This window comes from Mobula birostris, chromosome 3, assembly GCF_030028105.1.
Source record: "Mobula birostris isolate sMobBir1 chromosome 3, sMobBir1.hap1, whole genome shotgun sequence".
Taxonomy (NCBI): Eukaryota; Metazoa; Chordata; class Chondrichthyes; order Myliobatiformes; family Myliobatidae; genus Mobula; species Mobula birostris.
Genome location: NC_092372.1, coordinates 216,897,067 through 216,917,179, shown reverse-complemented (window position 1 = coordinate 216,917,179; position 20,113 = coordinate 216,897,067). Strand labels below are relative to the sequence as shown.

At 43.9% G+C, this 20,113-nt stretch overlaps 1 protein-coding gene across 1 annotated transcript in view; it reads right to left on the bottom strand.

The window, feature by feature from the left end:
• Positions 1–20,113, bottom strand: part of LOC140195733 (nuclease EXOG, mitochondrial-like) — a 68,549-nt gene that overhangs the window by 29,895 nt on the left and 18,541 nt on the right. Inside the window, exon 4 of the mRNA XM_072254437.1 lies at positions 16,422–16,498. Coding sequence (XP_072110538.1) covers positions 16,422–16,498 — 77 coding nt within the window. The remainder of the gene's footprint in view (positions 1–16,421; positions 16,499–20,113) is intronic.

Sequence of the window (20,113 nt, the reverse complement as noted above, 5' to 3'; positions counted from 1 at the left end):
CTGAACAGCACCACTGCTCAGTGTGAAGGAGCTAGACATGTTGCCTCCAAAATGGATGTCTGAGATCTCTCTGTCAAGAAGTCCAAGATCCAGTTACAGAGGGGAGTACTGAGACCCAACAAGGACAGCTTGCACACAAGCTTGAAAGTGAAACTTCAAAGTTCTCAACAAACCTCTCAGCATACCATGCAAGGTCATTTATTCATTCTTTCTCAAAATGCCCAGGCTAGGATCAGAGCTGAAGGAGCACCCATGCTTAACAAATAGCTAACCAGCATATCCATGTGACCAGTCTATACTGGATAACCAAACTTTTAGCATGCGGAAATCATGTAAATGATGACTTATTATCAGTCACCCGATGTAGCTAAGCACTAACAGTTTATTGATATTGCTTCCACACGGTATTAAGGATTCAAATTTATCACATGTACATTGAAACATACAGTGGAGTGCATCATCTGTGTTAACAACCAACACACTCAAGGATGCGCTGGGACAGCCTACAAGTGTTGCCACACATTCCAGCTCTAACACGGAATGGCCACAATGTTCAGCAGAACAACACAACAAGACAATAACAGCAATACAAGCCCCTTCCCCATCCCACACATCCACCCACATGTGGAGAGAGGCCTCTAACCCCAGGATAGGCATTATGTTATACAAATGCAAACTGTTCTACTTCTGCAGATTCTTTTTTCTCTTTCCGACTTTCTCATATTTCCATTAGCCTTCAATGGAGTAATTTCACAGGGGCAAGCAGGTAACTCAACTAAGTGTCCATCCTACATGTGAGACCCATGTAATATTCTTCAGAATCAGAATTACTCTCACTGACATACATCATGAAATTTGTTGCTTTGTGGCAGCAATACAGTACAAGACAAAAATAACTACAAGTTACAATAAAAAATAAATAGTGCAATTCAATATTCCTGCACTTGACCATAGAAACCATAGAAAAACTACAGCACAGAAACAGGCCTTTTGGCCCTTCTTGGCTGTGCCGAACCATTTTCTGCCTAGTCCCACTGACCTGCACACGGACCATATCCCTCCATACACCTCCCATCCATGTATCTGTCCAATTTATTCTTAAATGTTAAAAAAGAACCCGCATTTTCCACCTCGTCTGGCAGCTCATTCCATACTCCCACCACTCTCTGTGTGAAGAAGCCCCCCTTAATGTTCCCTTTAAACTTTTCCCCCCTCACCCTTAACCCATGTCCTCTGGTTTTTTTCTCCCCTTGCCTCAGTGGAAAAAGCCTGCTTGCATTCACTCTATCTATACCCATCATAATTTTATATACCTCTATCAAATCTCCCCTCATTCTTCTACGCTCCAGGGAATAAAGTCCTAACCTATTCAACCTTTCTCTGTAACTGAGTTTCTCAAGTCCCGGCAACATCCTTGTAAACTTTCTCTGCACTCTTTCAACCTTATTTATGTCCTTCCTGTAATTTGGTGACCAAAACTGAACACAATGCTCCAGATTCAGCCTCACCAATGCCTTATACAACCTCATCATAACATTCCAGATCTTATACTCAATACTTTGATTAATAAAGGCCAATGTACCAAAAGCTCTCTTTACGACCCTATCTACCTGTGACGCCACTCTTAGGGAATTTTGTATCTGTATTCCCAGATCCCTCTGTTCTACTGCACTCCTCAGTGCCTTACCATTAACCCTGTATGTTCTACCCTGGTTTGTCCTTCCAACGTGCAATACCTCACACTTGTCAGTATTAAACTCCATCTGCCATTTTTCAGCCCATTTTTCCAGCTGGTCCAAGTCCCTCTGAAGGCTCTGAAAACCTTCTTCACTGTCTACTACACCTCCAATCTTTGTATCATCAGCAAATTTGCTGATCCAATTTACCACATTATCATCCAGATCATTGATATAGATGACAAATAACAATGGACCCAACACTGATCCCTGTGGCACACCACTAGTCACAGGCCTCCACTCGGAGAAGCAATTCTCTACTACCACTCTTCGGCTTCTACCATTGAGCCAATGTCTAATCCAATTTACCACCTCTCCATGTACACCTAGCGACTGAATTTTCCTAACCTCCCATGTGGGACCTTGTCAAAGGCCTTACTGAAGTCCATGTAGACAATATCCACTGCCTTCCCTTGATTCACTTTCCTGGTAACCTCCGCGAAAAACTCCAATAGATTGGTCAAACATGACCTACCACGCACAAAGCCATGTTAACTCTCCCTAATAAGTCCCTGTCTATCCAAAGGCTTGTAGATTCTGTCTCTTAGTACTCCCTCCAATAACTTACCTACTACCAACGTTAAACTTACCGGTCCATAATTTCCCAGGTTACTTTTCGATCCTTTTTTAAACAACGGAACAACATGAGCCACTCTCCAATCCTCCGGCACCTCACCTGTAGACAGTGACATTTGAAATATTTCTGCCAGGGCCCCTGCAATTTCAACACTAGTCTCCTTCAAGGTCCGAGGGAACACCCTGTCAGGTCCCGGGGATTTATCCACTTTAATTTTCCTCAAGACAGCAAGCACCTCCTCCTTTTCAATCTGTACAGTTTCCATGATCTCATTACTTGTTTCCCTTAACTCCATAGACTTCATGCCAGTTTCCTTAGTAAATACAGACGCAAAAAATCTCCCCCATTTCCTTTGGTTCCGCACATAGCCGACCACTCTGATCTTCAAGAGGACCAATTTTATCCCTTACAATTCTTCTGCTCTTAATATACCTGTAAAAGCTCTTTGGATTATTCTTCACTTTGACTGCCAAGGCAACCTCATGTCTTCTTTTAGCCCTCCTGATTTCTTTCTTAAGTATTTTCTTGCACTTCTTATACTCCTCAAGCACCTTATTTACTCCCTGTTTCCTATACATGTCATATAACTCCCTCTTCTTCTTTATCAGAGTTGCAATATCCCTTGAGAACCAAGGTTCCTTATTCCTATTCACCTTGCCTTTAATCCTGACAGGAACATACAAACTCTGCACTCTCAAAATTTCTCCTTTGAAGGCTTCCCATCTACCAATCACACCTTTGCCAGAGAACAACCTGTCCCAATCCACGCTTTTTAGATCCTTTCTCATTTCTTCAAATTTGGCCTTCTTCCAGTTCAGAACCTCAACCCTAGAACCAGATCTATCCGTGTCCGTGATCAAGTTGAAACTAATGGTGTTATGATCACTGGAACCAAAGTGCTCCCCTACACAGACTTCCGTCACTTGTTCTAACTCATTTCCTAACAGGAGATCCAATATTGCATCCCCTGTAGTTGGTCCCTCTATATATTGATTTAGAAAACTTTCCTGAACACATTTTACAAACTCTAAACCATCTAGACCCCTAACAGTATGGGAGTCCCAATCAATATATGGAAAATTAAAATCCCCTACCACCACAACTTTATGTTTCCTGCAGTTGCCTGCTACCTCTCTGCAGATTTGCTCTTCCAATTCTCGTTGACTATTGGGTGGTCTGTAATACAATCCCACTAATGTGGCCATACCTTTCCTGTTTCTCAGCTCCACCCATAAGGACTCAGTAGACAAGCCCTCTAATCTGTCCTGCCTGAGCACTGCTGTAATATTTTCCCTAACAAGCAATGCTACTCCCCCATCTTTCATTCCTCTGCCTCGATCACATCTGAAACATCGGAACCCTGGAATATTAAGCTGCCAGTCCTGCCCCTCCTGTAGCCAAGTTTCACTAATTGCTATAACGTCATAATTCCACGTGTCAATCCACGCCCTCAACTCACCCGCCTTCCCCGCAATACTCCTAGCATTGAAATATATACACCTCAGAAGATTTTTACCACCACTCACAACCTTTCTATTAGCAGATTTGCTTGAACTTTTAACATCATTTATTTTCACCCCAGCCACACTGTCAGCTCTGGCACTCTGTTTCCCATCCCCCTGCAAATCTAGTTTAAAGCCTCCCCAATAGCACTAACAAACCTCCTTGAAAGGATATTGGTCCCCCTGTAGTTCAAGTGTAACCCGTCTCTCTTGTACAGGTCCCACCTGCCCCAGAAAAGGTCCCAAATATAGAGAGCTGAAAGAGAGATTAGCTTTATTTGCCATATACACTAAAACAATCAAATACGTCATTTTGCATCAATGACTAACACATTCCGAGGGTCGTGCTGGGGGCAGCTTGCAAGTGTCGCCACACTCCAGCACCAAAGTAGCATGCCCACAATTCACTAACCCTATGTGAGAGCACCAGGAGGTCCACACACTCACAGACAGAACGTACAATCTCCTTACAGACAGCGGCAGAAATTGAACCTTCATTTGTGCTGGCTGGCACTGTAAAGTGATTGTGCTGAACACTCAGCTACCGTATTGCAATACAGCAAGATGTGAATGCTGAAAATATGAAATGCCGTAAATGCTTCAGCTCACATAGCAACAATGCAGAGAGGTAAAGTGAACTACCCAGATCCCACTGGAAAATGCTGGCAGTGTACTACCTATTTAATTGCAGGCGTGTCACATCTAAACTCCTCTTGGCTGCATTGGTCTATCACACCCTCCTGCCTTACCCCCTCCCTCACCTCTTTATCTGGCTCCCTTGGCGCTCTTAATCCCAATGAAGGGGCTCGGCCTGAAATACCAACAATCCCTATGCTTCCACATACACAGCCTGACCTGCTGAGTTTCTTTAGCATCATGCTTTTGGCTCCAGACCCCAGCACCTGCAGTCTCTCGTGGCTCAGGCCCAGACCTTCCACACCTGCCCGACCAAACCTATCAGTTTACTGCACAGCAGAGTTCCTCAGATGCAGTGCTTCCCAAAGCAGAGTTGCAAGAGAGTCCTGCAAACAGAATACACAAATGCTGGAATCTTGAGCAATGTACACAAAATGCTAGAGGAACTCAGCAGGTCAGGTAGTGTCTACAGAGGTAAATAAATGATCAATGTTTCATAAAACCATAACACATACATATAGGCATCCGTTAGTCTCGTGAGACCATGGATTTGCGCCTTGGAAGGTTTCCAGGGCGCAGGCCTGGGCAAGGTTATATGGAAGACCGGCAGTTGCCCATACTGCAAGTCTCCCCTCTCCACGCCACTGATGTTGTCCAGGGGAAGGGCATTAGGACCCATACAGCTTAGCACTGGTGTCGTCGCACAGCAATGTGTGGTTAAGTGCCTTGCTCAAGGACACACACACTGCCTCAGCCAAGGCTCGAACTAGCAACCTTCAGATCACTAACCACTTGGCCACGCGCCAACACCATAACACATAAAACCATAATTAAACCAGTCAGCCCATTGAGTCTGCTCCATCATGGCAGATTTATGATTCCTCTCAACCTCATACGCTTGCCTTCTCCCTATAACCTATGATGCCCTGACTAATCAAGACCCTATCAATCCTCGCTTTAAATATACACAATGGCCTGGCCTCACAGCCATCTGTGCCAATGAATTCCAGCCTCTGGCTGAAGAAATTCCTCAACTCTGTTCTAAAGGGACATCCTTGTAATCTGAGGCTGGTCCTAGACTACCCAGTTTAAGGAAATATTCTCTCCACATATTTGACAGGTTTCACTGAGATTTCTCTCCTCCACCCCCCAGTTCTTCTAAACCCCAGTGTGTACAGTCCCAGAGCCATCAAACACCTTTTCATTTATTGGATTATATGGGTGCTTCTGCTTGCTGTAAATTCCCAGCACTGAGACTGAGGAATTGCTTTTACTGTCTTGCATCAGATCATTTCCCAATGACACATCACAGCATTGTAGCACAGGAAGCCACTTGAGAATGTGCAAGTTCCACAGAGTAATCAGCTGAGAATGGGGTCACTGAAGCTGTGACATAGCAGCTCTAATCACTGCACCACCCACAGATCTACACTCAGTAGCCACTTTATTAGGTACACCTGCACACTTACTCATTAATGCATGTATCTAATTAGCCAATTATGTGGCAGCACCTCAATGCATAAAAGCATTCAGACATGTTCAAGAGGTTCAGACCAAACATCATAATAGGAAAGAAATGTGATCTAAGTGACATTGATCATAAAATAACTGTTGGTGCCAGATGGGGTGGTCTGAGTATCTCAGAAACTGCTGATCTCCTCAGATTTTCATGAACAACAGTCTTTAGAGTTACACAGAACAGTGTGAAAACCATAAAATATCCAGTGAGTGGCAGTTTTGTGGGCAAAAAACGCCTTGCTAATGAAAGAGATCAGTGGAGAATGGCCAGACTGGTTCAAGCTGACAGGAAAGTGACAGTAACTCAAGTAACGACACATTACAACAGTGATGTGCAGAAGAGCATTTCTGAATACATAACACGTTGAACCGTGAAGTGGATGGGCTACAGTAGCAGAATACCACACCAGGTTCCTCTCCCGGACCTAATAAGGTGCCGTTTCAAGGGCCAATAAAGAGAGGATGGAGATGGTTGTCTTTCTATCATGTACTTCAAATCAAATTAAAATTAACCCATGCAGGAAATGGTATAAAAACCTTCGCTATATAAAGGTACCCAAGACTTTTGTACAATACAATATTTGTGGAAGAATCTAGAATTGTGAATAAACATTCATTCATTCATTCTGATTATAGGGATTGCAAGCTACTAATTAACATTTTAGTTATTAATTACTAAATAGCCTACCAAGGGTGGTAGTGGGGTTGCTGATGGATACACGAGGGACATTTTAAAAACTCTTAGATAGGCACATGGATGAAAGAAAAATGGAGGGCTATGTAGGAGGGACGGGGTAGATTGATCTTGGAATAGATTAAAAATAGGTTAGACGGTTAGAATAGGTTAAAACTGGTTGCATCAGTGTCTGGTATGGAGGGGCCACTGCACAGGATAGGAAACAACTGCAGAGGGTTGCAAACTCAGCCATCTCCATCATGAGCACTGGCTTCCCCAATATCAAGGACATCTTCAAAAGGTGATGTCTCAAAAAGGCAGCATTCATCATTAAGGGCCCTCAGTACCCAGGATATACCCTCTTCTGCCATCAAGGTGGTACAGGAGCCTGAAGACACACACTCACCATTCTAGGAACAGCTTCTTTCTCTCCACCATCAGATTGAATCCATGTTGACCACCTCAATATCTTTTGTGCTTTTTGCATGACATCTCATTGCTAGCAGCGAGGAGGTTTGGGAGCCCAAAGACACACACTCAATGTTTTAGGAACAGCTTCGGCAGTTTGAACGGGGCACGACTGCGCAAGCGCGTGGAGGTCAGCCAGGGAGAACAGCATCAAGAATTTAAAAGGAAGTCAGATTTACAGAGGGCGTCAGAGTAAAGGGAGACAGAGTAGGAAGGCTTTGGTGATAGAGGGTCGAGGCCAGGTAGGTTATCTCCTTAAAATAAAGACAGAGAGTATGTGTGTAAGGCCGGTTTTCTGTGCTCGGTGTCAGATGTGGGAAGTCCTAGAGACTCCCGGCCTCCCGGATGACCACATCTGCACCAGGTGTGTCGAGCTGCAGCTCCTTAGAGACCGCATTAGGGAAATAGAGCTGCAGCTCGATGACCTTCGTCTGGTCAGGGAGAGTGAGGAGGTGATAGAGAGGAGTTATAGGCAGGTAGTCACCCCGGGACCACAGGAGACAAAGAAGTAGGTCACAGTCAGGAGAGGGAAGGGCAAGAAGCAGGTGCCAGAGAGTACCCCAGTGGCTGTCCCCCTTAACAATAAGTATTCCTATTTGAATACTGCTGGGAGGGAGATGGCCTACCTGGGGGAAGCAACAGTGGCTGTACCTCTGGCACAGAGTCTGGTCCTGTGGCTCAGATGGGTAGGGAAAGGAGGAGGATGGCAGCAGTGATAGGGGACTCTATAGTTAGGGGGTCAGACAGGTGATTCTGTGGACGCAGGGAAGAAACGCGGATGCTAGTTTGTCTCCCAGGTACCAGGGTCCAGGATGTTTCTGATCGCATCCACAATATCTTGAAGTGGGATGAAGAACAGCCAGAGGTCGTGGTACATATTGGTACCAACAACGTAAGTAGGAAAAGGGAGGAGGTCCTGAAAAAAGACTACAGGGAGTTAGGAAAGTTGAGAAGCAGGACCTTAAAGGTAGTAATCTTGGGATTACTGCCTGTGCAACGTGACAGTGAGGAATAGAATGAGGTGGATGATAAATGTGTGGCTGAGGGATTGGAGCAGGGGCAGGGATTCAGATTTCTGGATCATTGGGACCTCTTCTGGGGCAGGTGTGACTCGTACAAAAAGGACGGGTTGCACTTGAATCTGAGGGGGACGAATATCCTGGCGGGAAGGTTTGCTAAGGCTATTGGGGAGAGTTTAATCTAGAATTGCTAGGGGATGGGAACCGAACTGAAGTGGCGGAGGAAAGGAAGGTTGGCTCACAAATAGACAAAGTTTGGAGACAGTACGAAGGGAGGTTAGGCAGGTGATAGAGAAGGGACACGTTCAGTCCAATGGTTTGAGATGTGTCTATTTTAATACGAGGAGTATCATGAATAAAGCGGATGAGCTTAAGAGTGTGGATCAGCACTTGGAGCTATGACGTTGTGGCCATTACAGAGACTTGGATGGTGCAAGGGCAGGAATGGCTACTTCAAGTGCCAGGCTTTAGATGTTTCAGAAAGGATAGGGAGGAAGGCAAAAGAGGTGGGGGCGTGACACTGTTGATCAGAGATAGTGTCACGGCTGCAGAAAAGGAGGAAGTCATGGAAGGGTTGTCCACGGAGTCTCTGTGGGTGGAAGTTAGGAATAGGAAGGGGTCAATAACTCCACTGGGTGTTTTTTTATAGACCACCCAATAGTAACAGGGACATTGAGGAGCAGATAGGGAGACAGATTCTGGAAAGGAGTAATAATAATAGGGTTGTTGCAGTAGCAGATTTTAATTTCCCAAATATTGATTGGCATCTCCCTAGAGTGAGGGGTTTAGATGGGCTGGCACTTGTTAGGTGTGTTCAGGAAGGTTTCTTAACACAATATGTAGATAAGCCTACAAGAGGAGAGGCTGTACTGGATCTGGTATTTGGAAATTAACTGGTCAGGTGTCAGATCTCTCAGTGGGAGAGCATTTTGGAGATAGTGATCACAATTCTATCTCCTTTACCATAACATTGGAGAGGGAAAGGAACAGACAAGTTAGGGAAATGTTTAATTGGAGTAAGAGGAAATATGAGGCTATCAGGCAGGAACTTGGAAGCATAAATTAGAAAGATGTTCTCAGGGAAATGTACCGAAGAAATGTGGCAAATGTTCAGGGGATACTTGCGTGGGGTTCTGAGTAGGTACGTTCCAATAAAACATGGAAAGGGTGGTAGGGTACAAGATCCGTGGTGCTGTTGTAAATCTAGTCAAGTAGAAAAGAAGAGCTTACGAAAGGTTCAATAAACTAGGTAATGATATGAATCTAGAAGAGTATAAGGCTAGCAGGAAGGAGCTTAAGAATGAAATTAGGAGAGCCAGAAGGAGCCATGAGAAGGCCTTGGCAGACAGGATTAAGGAAAACCACAAGGCATTCTACAAGGATGTGAAAAGCAAGAGGATAAGACATGAGAGAATAGGACCAATCAAGTGTGACAATGGAAAAGTGTGTATGGAACCGGAGGAAATAGCAGAGGTACTTAATGAATACTTTGCTTCAGTATTCACTACGGAAAAGGATCTTGGCGATTGTAGGGATGACTTGCGGTGGACTGAAAAGCTTGAGCATGTAGATATTAAGAAAGAGGATGTGCTGGAGCTTTTGGAAAGCATCAAGTTGGATAAGTCACCGGGACTGGACGGGATGTACCCCAGGCTACTGTGGGAAGCGAGGGAGGAGATTGCTAAGCCTCTGGCAACGATCTTTGCATCATCAATGAGGACGGGAGAGGTTCCGGAGAATTGGAGGGTTGCGGATGTTGTTCCCTTATTCAAGAAAAGGAGTAGGGATATCCCAGGAAATTATACACCAGTAAGTCTTACTTCAGTGGTTGGTAAGCTGATGGAGAAGATCCTGATAGGCAGGATTTATGAACATTTCGAGAGGCATAATATGATTAGGAATGGTCAGCATGGCCTTGTCAGAGGCAGGTTGTGCCTTACGAGCCTGATTAAATTTTTTGAGGATGTGACTAAGCACATTGATGAAGGTAAAGCCATAGATTTAGTGTATATGGATTTTAGCAAGGCATTTGATAAGGCACCCCATGCAAGGCTTATTGAGAAAGTAAGGAAGCATGGGATCCAAGGGGACATTGCTTTGTGGATCCAGAACTGGCTTGCCCATAGAAGGCAAAGAGTGGTTGTCGACAGGTCATATTCTGCATGGAGGCTGGTGACCAGTGGTGTGACTCAGGGGTCTCTTCTGGGACCCCTACTCATTTATAAATGACCTGGATGAGGAAATGGAGGGATGGGTTAGTAAGTTTGCTGATGACACAAGGTTGGGGGTGTTGTGGATAGTGTGGAGGGCTGTCAGAGGTTACAGCGGGACATTGATAGGATGCAAAACTGGGCTGAGAAGTGGCAGATGGAGTTCAACCCAGGTAAGTGTGAGGTGGTTCAATGGCAAAATATACTATTAATGGTAAGACTCTTGGCAGTGTGGAGGATCAGAGGGATCTTGGGGTCCGTGTCCATAGGACACTCAAAGCTGCTACGCAGGTTGACTCTGTGGTTAACAAGGTATTCGATGCATTGGCCTTCATCAGTCGTAGGATTGAGTTTAAGAGCTGAGAGGTAATGTTGCAGCTATACAGGACCCTGGTCAGACCCCACTTGGAGTATTGTGCTCATTTCTGGTTGCCTCACTACAGGAAGGACATGGAAACCATAGAAAGGGTGCAGAGGAGATTTACAAGGATGTCGCTTGGACTGGGGAGCATGCCGTATGAGAATACGTTGACTGAAGTCGGCCTCTTCTCCTTGGAGCCACAGAGAATGAGAGGTGACTTGATAGGTCTACAAGATAATGAGAGGCATTGATCATGTGGATAGTCAGAGGTTTTTCCCCAGGGTTGAAATGGCTAGCACGAGAGGGCATAGTTTTAAGGTAGGTACAGAGGAAATGTCAGGGGTAAGTTTTTTTTTTATTAACGCAGAGAGTGGTGAGTGTGTGGAATGGGCTGCCGGCGGCGGTGGAGGCGGAAACGATAGGGTCTTTTTAGAGACTCCAGGATGGCTACATGGAGCTTAGAAAGATAGAGGGCTATGGGTAAAGCCTAGGTAGTTCTAAGGTAAGGACATGTTCGGCACAGCTTTGTGGGCCGAAGGGCCTGTATTGTGCTGTAGGTTTTCTATGTTTCTAGCTTCTTCCCCTCCACCATCAGATTTCTGAATGGACAGTGAACTCTACCTCACTACTTCTTGCACTACTTATTTAATATATTTCTTATTTAATGTATATGTCATTATTTTTAAACATTTATTTTTTAATTAACCTGCTGCTCAAAAAACAAATTTCACAACATATGTCAGTAATATTAAAACTGATCCTGATAAGGTTGGCACCACAGAGGGCCAACTAGCCTACACTGCGCTGTAATGTTCCATGATACTGTTAAAAGAAGGAATGAATGGGTTCTCTTTAGTTACAAGAGCATAGTTTAAAAAAACAAATCCAGACATGATCTTGGGATTTTCCAGGCCAATGTGATTCATGATTTGGTGCCATATCAGTCCAATCTTATTTTTCCTGTCCTGATAACAAAAAAAAATGGCCCCATTCCTTCATTTAGCAGTGTGGTGTGCAAATTAGTAGCTTGCAGTCCCTATTATCAGTAAGACTGAATTAACTCAGTTATATTTGTGTTAACTAACCATTGCCCCTGTAAAAGTTGGGACAACGCACCTGACTCAAGCTGAAATAGTTTCATTTCTTATTAACCGTTCTCTTGGCCTCTGTGAAAGTGTGATGACCTTGGGGCGTCAGCATCAGACTTGCCTGAGATGCCCTGTCAGGTCAAAGGGGCTGCTGACGGTCAAGGCCCAGGCCGAATAGGGCTACAGTGTTGAAAAGCAGGTCCCCATCACTCAGGATGCAACTGTTGTGATGAGAAATACAGAATGGAGCTGACATTTAACTGTCATCTCCTTGCAATGACTTTTCCTGAGGCAGAAAGAGACCCTCTGTAGTTGTAGCAATCTGACTTGTCATCTTTTTGGGATACCTCAGAAGATTCCTGGCACATCCTCCACCTTTCAGATGTGAGAAACGAGGCTACTGAATGCATACAATTCTTAAGTGGCTTGACATGGTAAATGTAGCGTTAATGCTTCTCCACGTCTGAGTTCTGAGGGTACCAGTGAAGGGATGCTAATCCAGCTGGGTGTCCGTGACCAGTGGTATTCCTGGGGCTTCTGTTGTTTGTGATTTATACACTCAGTGGCCACTTTATTAGTTACACCTGTATACTTGCTCATTAATACAAATATCTAATCAGTCAATCATGTGGCAGCACCTCAATGCATAAAAGCATGCAGACATGGTCAAGAGGTTCGGTTGCTGTTCAGACCAAACAGCAGAATGAGGAAGAAATGTGATCTAAGTAACTTTGACTGTAGAATGATAGTTGGTGCCAGACGGGGTGGTTTGAGTATATCAGAAACTACTGATTTCCTGGGATTTTCACAACAGTCTCTAGAATTTATAGAGAATGGTGTGGTAAGCAAAAAATATCCATGACCAACAGTTCTTCGGGCAAAAATACCTTGATAATGAAACAGGAGCAGTAGACTACAGTGGATTCCATTCCTGTACCTAATTAAGTGGCCACTGTTTTAATAATTGGATGAAAATATAGATGGGTGTGTTAGCATATCAGTTAGCATGTTTGTATGACTAGTGGAATTGTGAAGAGTTAAGAAGATTGTCGCAGGATACAGCAAAATACAGGATATGGGCAGATAAATGACAGATGAAATTACCCTGAGCAAGTGCGAAGGGCAACGGGAAAGTCTACAGTTAACGGCAGGAGCCTAAAAGGGCAGGGGCTCCCTTACTTTTTTAAGCCATGGACCAACACCATTAAGCAAGAGTTCCGTGGACCCCAGGTTGAGACCCCTGGTGTAGAGTGATCTTGGGGTCCAAGTCCACAGCTCCCCAAAAGTGGCCACGTAGGTAGACAGGGTAGTAAACAATGCCTGCCTTCATTGCTTTGAATGTAAGAATAAGGGAGACATGTTGCACTGAGATAAAACTTTGGTTAGATCACAGTTGGGAGTATTGTGTGCAATTCTGGTCACCCATTACAGGAAGGACTTTAGAAAGGGTGCAGAGGATATTTATCAGGATGCTGCCTCGATCAGAGTATGAGCTATAAGGAGAGGTTAGGCAAACCTGGGTTACTTCCTCTGGAACAGCAGAAGCCAAAGGGAAACCTGATGGCAGTACATACAATTATAAGAGGTGTACATAGGGTAGACAAAATTTTTCTCCTTGGGGGAAATGTCACATGCTCTTGAGGATTCGCATTTAATGTGAGAGGAGGAACACTTAAATGAAGTGTGCAGGGCAGGTTTTCTTTACGTAGAAGCCAGTGGGTGCCTGGATATGATAATGGCATTTGATAGGCACATATCAATATGCAGAGAACAGAGCATGTAAAGGCAGAAGTGTTTAGCATTGTATTTGGTGCAGACATTGTGGGCTGAAGGACCTATTGCTTTTCAGTTTTGCTCCATGTTCTGTATGTATCCAGAATCTAGGTTACAGTCTTAAAATGAAGGGCTGATCATTAATAAGGGAGTGACATGAAGAAGCTTCACTTTATTCTTCCAATATGCAACTAGAGGTTCCTTAGAGACCTTGCTCTGTGAAGCCTGTGTGGTAGCTGGTGGACAACGACTACCCCGGGTTAAGAGAGACAACTACCACTCCTAAGGGTTGGTTAATGGGATTATTATGGATAGATAGGCGTTGACCTGGAGGATTTATGGAGATGCTTCTGTGCTGTGTGACCGTATTTCTCTTTGAGCCCAACACACAAGCAGAGCTGGAGCCAGGAACATACGGTGCTGTGTGGATGGAGGATTGGGCCCAGTAATAGGGCCCGATATGTGGCAGGGCTCAGGAGCTGGGGGCTGGATGAGAAGAAAGGAGGGAAGCAATGGGCAAGGAGTATGTACCCTAGCCCATGCGAGTGAATTTGCACTTGCCAAGGGGCACCTGTGTGTATACACACGAATGGTTATGTGCGAGCATTAATAACCACGCAGCAGTATTCACCAGTAAATATGTTACCATTGCCACTGGACAGCAACCTTGATCTGTGAAGGCTGCAATGCCTACCCCATTTTAAAAGATCAGCAACTTCTACGGCTCAACATGAAGATAGGGATCTGGAATGGCAGGGCCTTCATAGACAATCCTGTTGGGGCAGATCTGAATACCACTCTGCTATGACAGCCTGAGAAATTGGAAGCTTTGACTGACACTGTCACACTGAATGAGGAATGCTGAGCAGCAGATTGCCAGTTTAATGAGCAAGCCTATGCAGCATCAATCCCGAATGATCGATTCCCCCAGCGGAATTAGCAAATGGCTCACGACCCTTCAGCTTACTAACACGGAACCAGTTTGCCATCATGATCAATGGAAGTTTCAGATGTGGCAAAGGATGTCTATATTAAAGAAGACTGAAAGATTGCAAAGAAAATTTACAAGGATGTTGCCAGGAATTTAGGACGTAAGTTATAGTGAAAGACTGAATAGGTTAGGACTTTATTCCCTGGAGTTCAAGAGAATGGGGGGGGGGGGGGTCTTCAAAATTATGAGGGTTATAGTTAGGATGAACGCACACCAGCTTTTCCCACTCAGATTGGGTGAGAAGAGTACTACAGGTCATAGGTTTAGGGTGAAAGATGAAATATTTAAGGGGAATCTGAGGAGAAACTTCTTCACACAGAAGGTGGGGCAAGTGTGAAATAAGCAGCAGCTGTAGTGGTGGATGTGGGTTCAATTATAACATTAAGAAAAGTTTGGATATGTACGTGGATGAGATGGACCGGGTGCAGGTAGATGGGATGATCAAGATCTTCATTTTTCACTTTATGCAGTATTTTTCTATTTTTTAAATTTTCTGGTCATATCTCAGAACCGTCTGCAATGCAGAGAGACCTGTGCATCTTTTGAAATTTTCATTTGTGACATCGTATAGTCAAAAAAAAAATGTGGATTTTGGAGATTTTCGGATAAGGGGTACTCAACCTGTACTATGACTATAGCACAAGTGATTCCCTTCATGTTGCGCACCATCAATTTGGAAACATCATCATTCCTTCAAATCCTGGAACTCTCTACCCGATAGCACTGCGGCAATACCTTCACCAGAAAAACTGCAACAGTTCGAGGCAGAGGGTCACCACCAGCTTCTCAAAGGCAGTTAGGAGTGGCCAACAAATGCCTTCCCAGTGATGCACATATCACACAAAAAAATCCATGTCACTCTCGTACTCAACATCAGCTTCCCGAAACAATCACTTCTCTTGAGTTCTGTTACAACAAGACAAAAAGAATGCAGGAGTTGGGACCTCATGTTGAAGTTATATCAGACGTTGGTGAGGCTGAATTTGGAGTACTGTGAGCAGTTCTGGTCACCTACCGACAGGAAAGGTATCAATAAAATTGAAAGAGAATATTTACAAGGATGTTACTGGGACTTAAGGACCTGAGTTATAGGGAAAGTTTGAATAGGTTAGATCTTTATTCTCTGAAGCACAAAGGAATGAGAGGAGACTTTATAAATGTATACAAAATCTTGAGGCGTATAGATAGGATAAAAGCAAGCAGGCTTTTTCCCCTGAGGTTGGGTGTGAGTATAACTAGAAATCATAGAGGAAGGGTGAAAGGTAAAAGTTTTAAGGGGAACCTGCGGAGGAATTTATTCACTCAGCAGGTGGTGCAAATGTGGAACAAGCTGCTCGTGGAAACGACGGTTATGGGTTCGATTGCAACATTTAGGAGAAGTTTGGATAGAGAATGAATGGGTAGGATATGGAGGGCTATAGTCCAGGTACATGTCGATGGGACTAGGCAGAACAACAGTTTGGCATGGATTAAATGGACTAAGAGGTCTATTTCTGAATTGTAGTCTCTATAACTCTATGATGTTACCAAATCCTCCTTGAAGTGGAACACCCTGATTAACTTGTGGGAGATCCTGGCATATGATCAGTCAGTATGGAAAAGCATATTCAGGGTGGCACCGAGAAAGCTGGATATTATTGGGAGGAGAAGGAAGTCCAACACTAACAGAACAGATTCTCCTCCTTTCTAATTATCCACCCCTCTTCCCAGATTATCAAGCAACTCCTGTCACACTTGCAGTAGAAGCACCAATGTTGCATCACTGCAGAACTGGAGAGGAAGCAAGTGACCCTTAAACCAAAGGTCTACCTAAGAAAATAATGGTCACATGATTGAAGTATAAATTTAGGAAATTTTGATGCTCACCGGTTCCAGAAGCCAGCATTGTTTTCATAATTTTGAGGTACAATGTTGGACAGATAGAAGGTTTCTGCCATAGCTTTCTGCAAAGGAGAACAAAACACGCCACAGATTCAGCTAACATAATTAATCTTTGTAATCAAAATGGCAAAGCAATGATAATGTGAGACTACCATTGTACATTCTTTCTAACGTGCACATGCTGAACTTTAGCCATTGTTTGCACATTAAATGTAGATATATTTTAAATCAACAAGTACTGATTGTATCAAGACTCACTCTTCAATACCATATACAAATTTCAATCTGACACTAAATATGGTCTGTAATATCCATTCAGTAAATCAATCAAGTCCAGGCACTAACTCTCTTTGAGTTGTGGACATGCAGAGAAAGACACAAACGTAACATGTAGCCCTCGTCAATCTTAATCTCTGATTGCCAAGGGAAGGCTCAAGATTTCGGAATTTATTCCCTGGAACATGAGGAAATGCGGAGAGATTTGATACAGGTATTCAAAATGATGTGGGGCATAGATAGGGTAAATGCAAGTAGGCTTTTTTCCCCTCAGTTAAGGCCAGATTAGAACTAGACGTTATACGTTAAGGGTGAAAAGTGAAATATTTAAGAGGAAGCTGGGGGGAACTTCTTCACTCAGATGGTGTGAGTGTGAATCGAGCGGCAATGGAAATTGTAGATGCTGGTTCAACTGGACCATTTGAGGGAAGTTTGGAGAGGTGTATGGATGAGAGGAGTACGAAGAGCATTGGTCTGGGTGCGGGTCTATGGGACTAGCTAGAATAACAGTTCTTCTGAACTAGATGGGCTGAAGGGCCAGTTTCTGTTCTGTACTGGTCTGTGACTCTAAGATTTTTAAAAGTCATCTTTCAATACCATGCTTGCGAATTCAATGTGCTATAAGTGTTTTATTGGTGAAGAAGGTCTCCCCAACATCAGGCTGTTTCAGTATAAATCTGTACCTTACCTAACAAAGTACTCTACATGTCTTTTTTAGGAGCACTGTCCTTGCAGAGCCATTAACATTGTCAATGATCCTTCACAACTGTCCAACAATCTCTTTGACCCCCTAAAATATATTAATTTATGCATTTTGTGTGTGAGTTATGTATATGTACTGTGTTGTGCACCTTAGTTCGGAAGAACACCGCTCCATTTGGCGGTATATATATGCATAGTTGAATGACAATAAACTTGAACTTTTTCAGAACCCCATACACTTGTCCCACTACTTCAAGTACTCCAAGGTCTCGCTTCCTGTTCACTGCTCAATATTCTCCAACGTAATGTATGTTGCCTTACCTTGCTGCGTCATCCCAAAAGGATCACCTGCTTTCTAGTTACCTGTCATTTTATCCCATTACCTACGTCAAACATTCTGCAGGATATGGTGGAAAGGCAGGTAGCAGGGAGTCTACAGAAGTGCTTGGACAGATTAGGAGAATGGGCAAAGAAGTGGCAGATTGAATACAATGTTGGGAAGTGTATGGTCATGCACTTTGGGAGGAAGAATAATGGCATAGACTATCTTTTCAATGGGGAGCAAATTCAGAAATCAGAGGTGCAAGGGGACTTTGGAGTCTAGTGCAGGATTCACTAAAAGGTTAACTTGCAGATTGAGTTGGTAGTAAGGATGGCAAATGTAATGCTAGCATTTGCTTTGAGAGGACTAGAATATAAAAGCAACAATATAATGCTGCAGCTTTATAAGGTGAACGACAGTCCAAATTTGGAGAATTGTGAGCAGTTTTGAGCCCCATATCTAAGGAGGAATCTAAGGAGATGGTCCAGAAGAGGTTTACAAGTATGATCCCAGGAATGAAAGGGTTAACATATGAGGAGTGTTTTATAGCACTGGGCTTTTTCTCACTTGAGTTTAGAAGAATGAGGGAGTTCTCACTGAAACCAAATGAATTTTAAAAGACCTGGATGAAATGGAAATGGAGAACATGTTTTCAATAGTAGGAGAGTCCAGGTCCAGAGGGCACTAGAACACTAGAACACCACAGCACAGTACAGGCCCTTCGGCCCTCGATGTTGTGCCGACCCATATATTCCTTACGTAACCCACACTATCCTGTAACCCTCATCCATGTGCCTGTCCAAGAGGCTCTTAAATACTTAAATATTTTAGCCTCCACCACCATCCCTGGCAAGTCATTCCAGGCACTCACAACCCTCTGTGTAAAAAACTTACTCCTGATGTCTCCCCTAAACTTCCCTCCCTTGACTTTGTACATATGCCCTCTGGTGTCTGCTATTCATGCCCTGGGAAATGGTACTGGCTATCCACCCCTCTATGCCTCTCATAATCTTGTAGACCTCTATCAAGTCCCTTCTCATCCTTCTACGCTCCAAAGAGAAAAGTTGCAGCTCTGCTAACCTTGCCTCCTAAGACTTGTTTTCCAATCCGGGCAACATCCTGGTAAATCTCCTCTGCACTCTCTCCATAGCTTCCACATCCTTCCTATAATGAGGTACCCAGAAATGAACACAATACAGACGTCCCCCGCTTTTTGAACGTTCGCTTTACGACACCTCACTGTTACAAAAGACCTACATTAGTTACCCATTTTTGCTAACAAAAGGTGTTTTCACTGTTATGAAAAAAGGCAGCGCGCGCCCCGAGCAGCCGAGCTCCTCCCCCGGAACCGCATTCTAGCTGGCATTGCTTAAGCACGTGCCTGTGAGCATCTGTGCTTTATGTCAATTTATTTTGAGCATCCCTTCGCAAGACGAGTTCTAAGGTATCCGAAAAGCTTAGAAGAGCTTGTAAGGGTGTTACACTTAGCGTTAAACTAGACATAATTAAGCATTTCGATTGTGGTGAACGAAGTAAGGACAAAGTGAGTTTGGCTTGTGGAAGCTGACAAAGATGATGTTGAAGAGGTTTTGGCGTCCCATGACCAAGAACTGACAGATGAAGAGCTGATGCAATTGGAAGAGGAAAGGGTAACAATCAAAACTGAATGCAGTAGCGAACGGACCGAAAGTGAAGTCGTCCAGCAACTGAACATGAAGCAACTGCATGAGATTTTCACTGCAATTGCCAACAATGATTGCAGAAAAGTACGACTTTAATTTTGAAAGGGTACGTAGATTTAGGGTATACTTGCAGGATGGTTTGAGTGCTTACAAAGAACTGTATGATAGAAAAATGCGCGAGGCTAAGCAGTCAAGCATACTGTCGTTTTTCAAGCCTTCCACATCAGCCACAGCAAACGACGAACCTCGACCTTCAACATCAAGGCAGGCAGACATAGAAGATGACTTGCCTGTCCTGATAGAAACAGATGACGATGAGATGACACCCCAGTGTCCCACCACCCCAACTCCAACGACTCAGCCTAACACACCATCATCAGTGTGCTCGCTGTCTTCCCGATTCCAGTAAGTGATACTACACTGTACATACATTATTTCCACTTTATATAGGCTGTGTATTTTTATGTGTTATTTGGTATGATTTGGCAGCTTCATAGCTTAAAGGTTACTGGAGAGAGTGTTTCTGCTGAGAGTGCTTGCGCTGTGTTTCTGCCGAGAGCACTTGCGTAAGATTTTCGCTACGGTGGACAGTGCAGCAATGATTGCAGAAAAGAATTTCTACTTTATATAGGCTGTGTATTTATCATATCATTCCTGCTTTTACTATATGTTACTGTTATTTTAGGTTTTATATG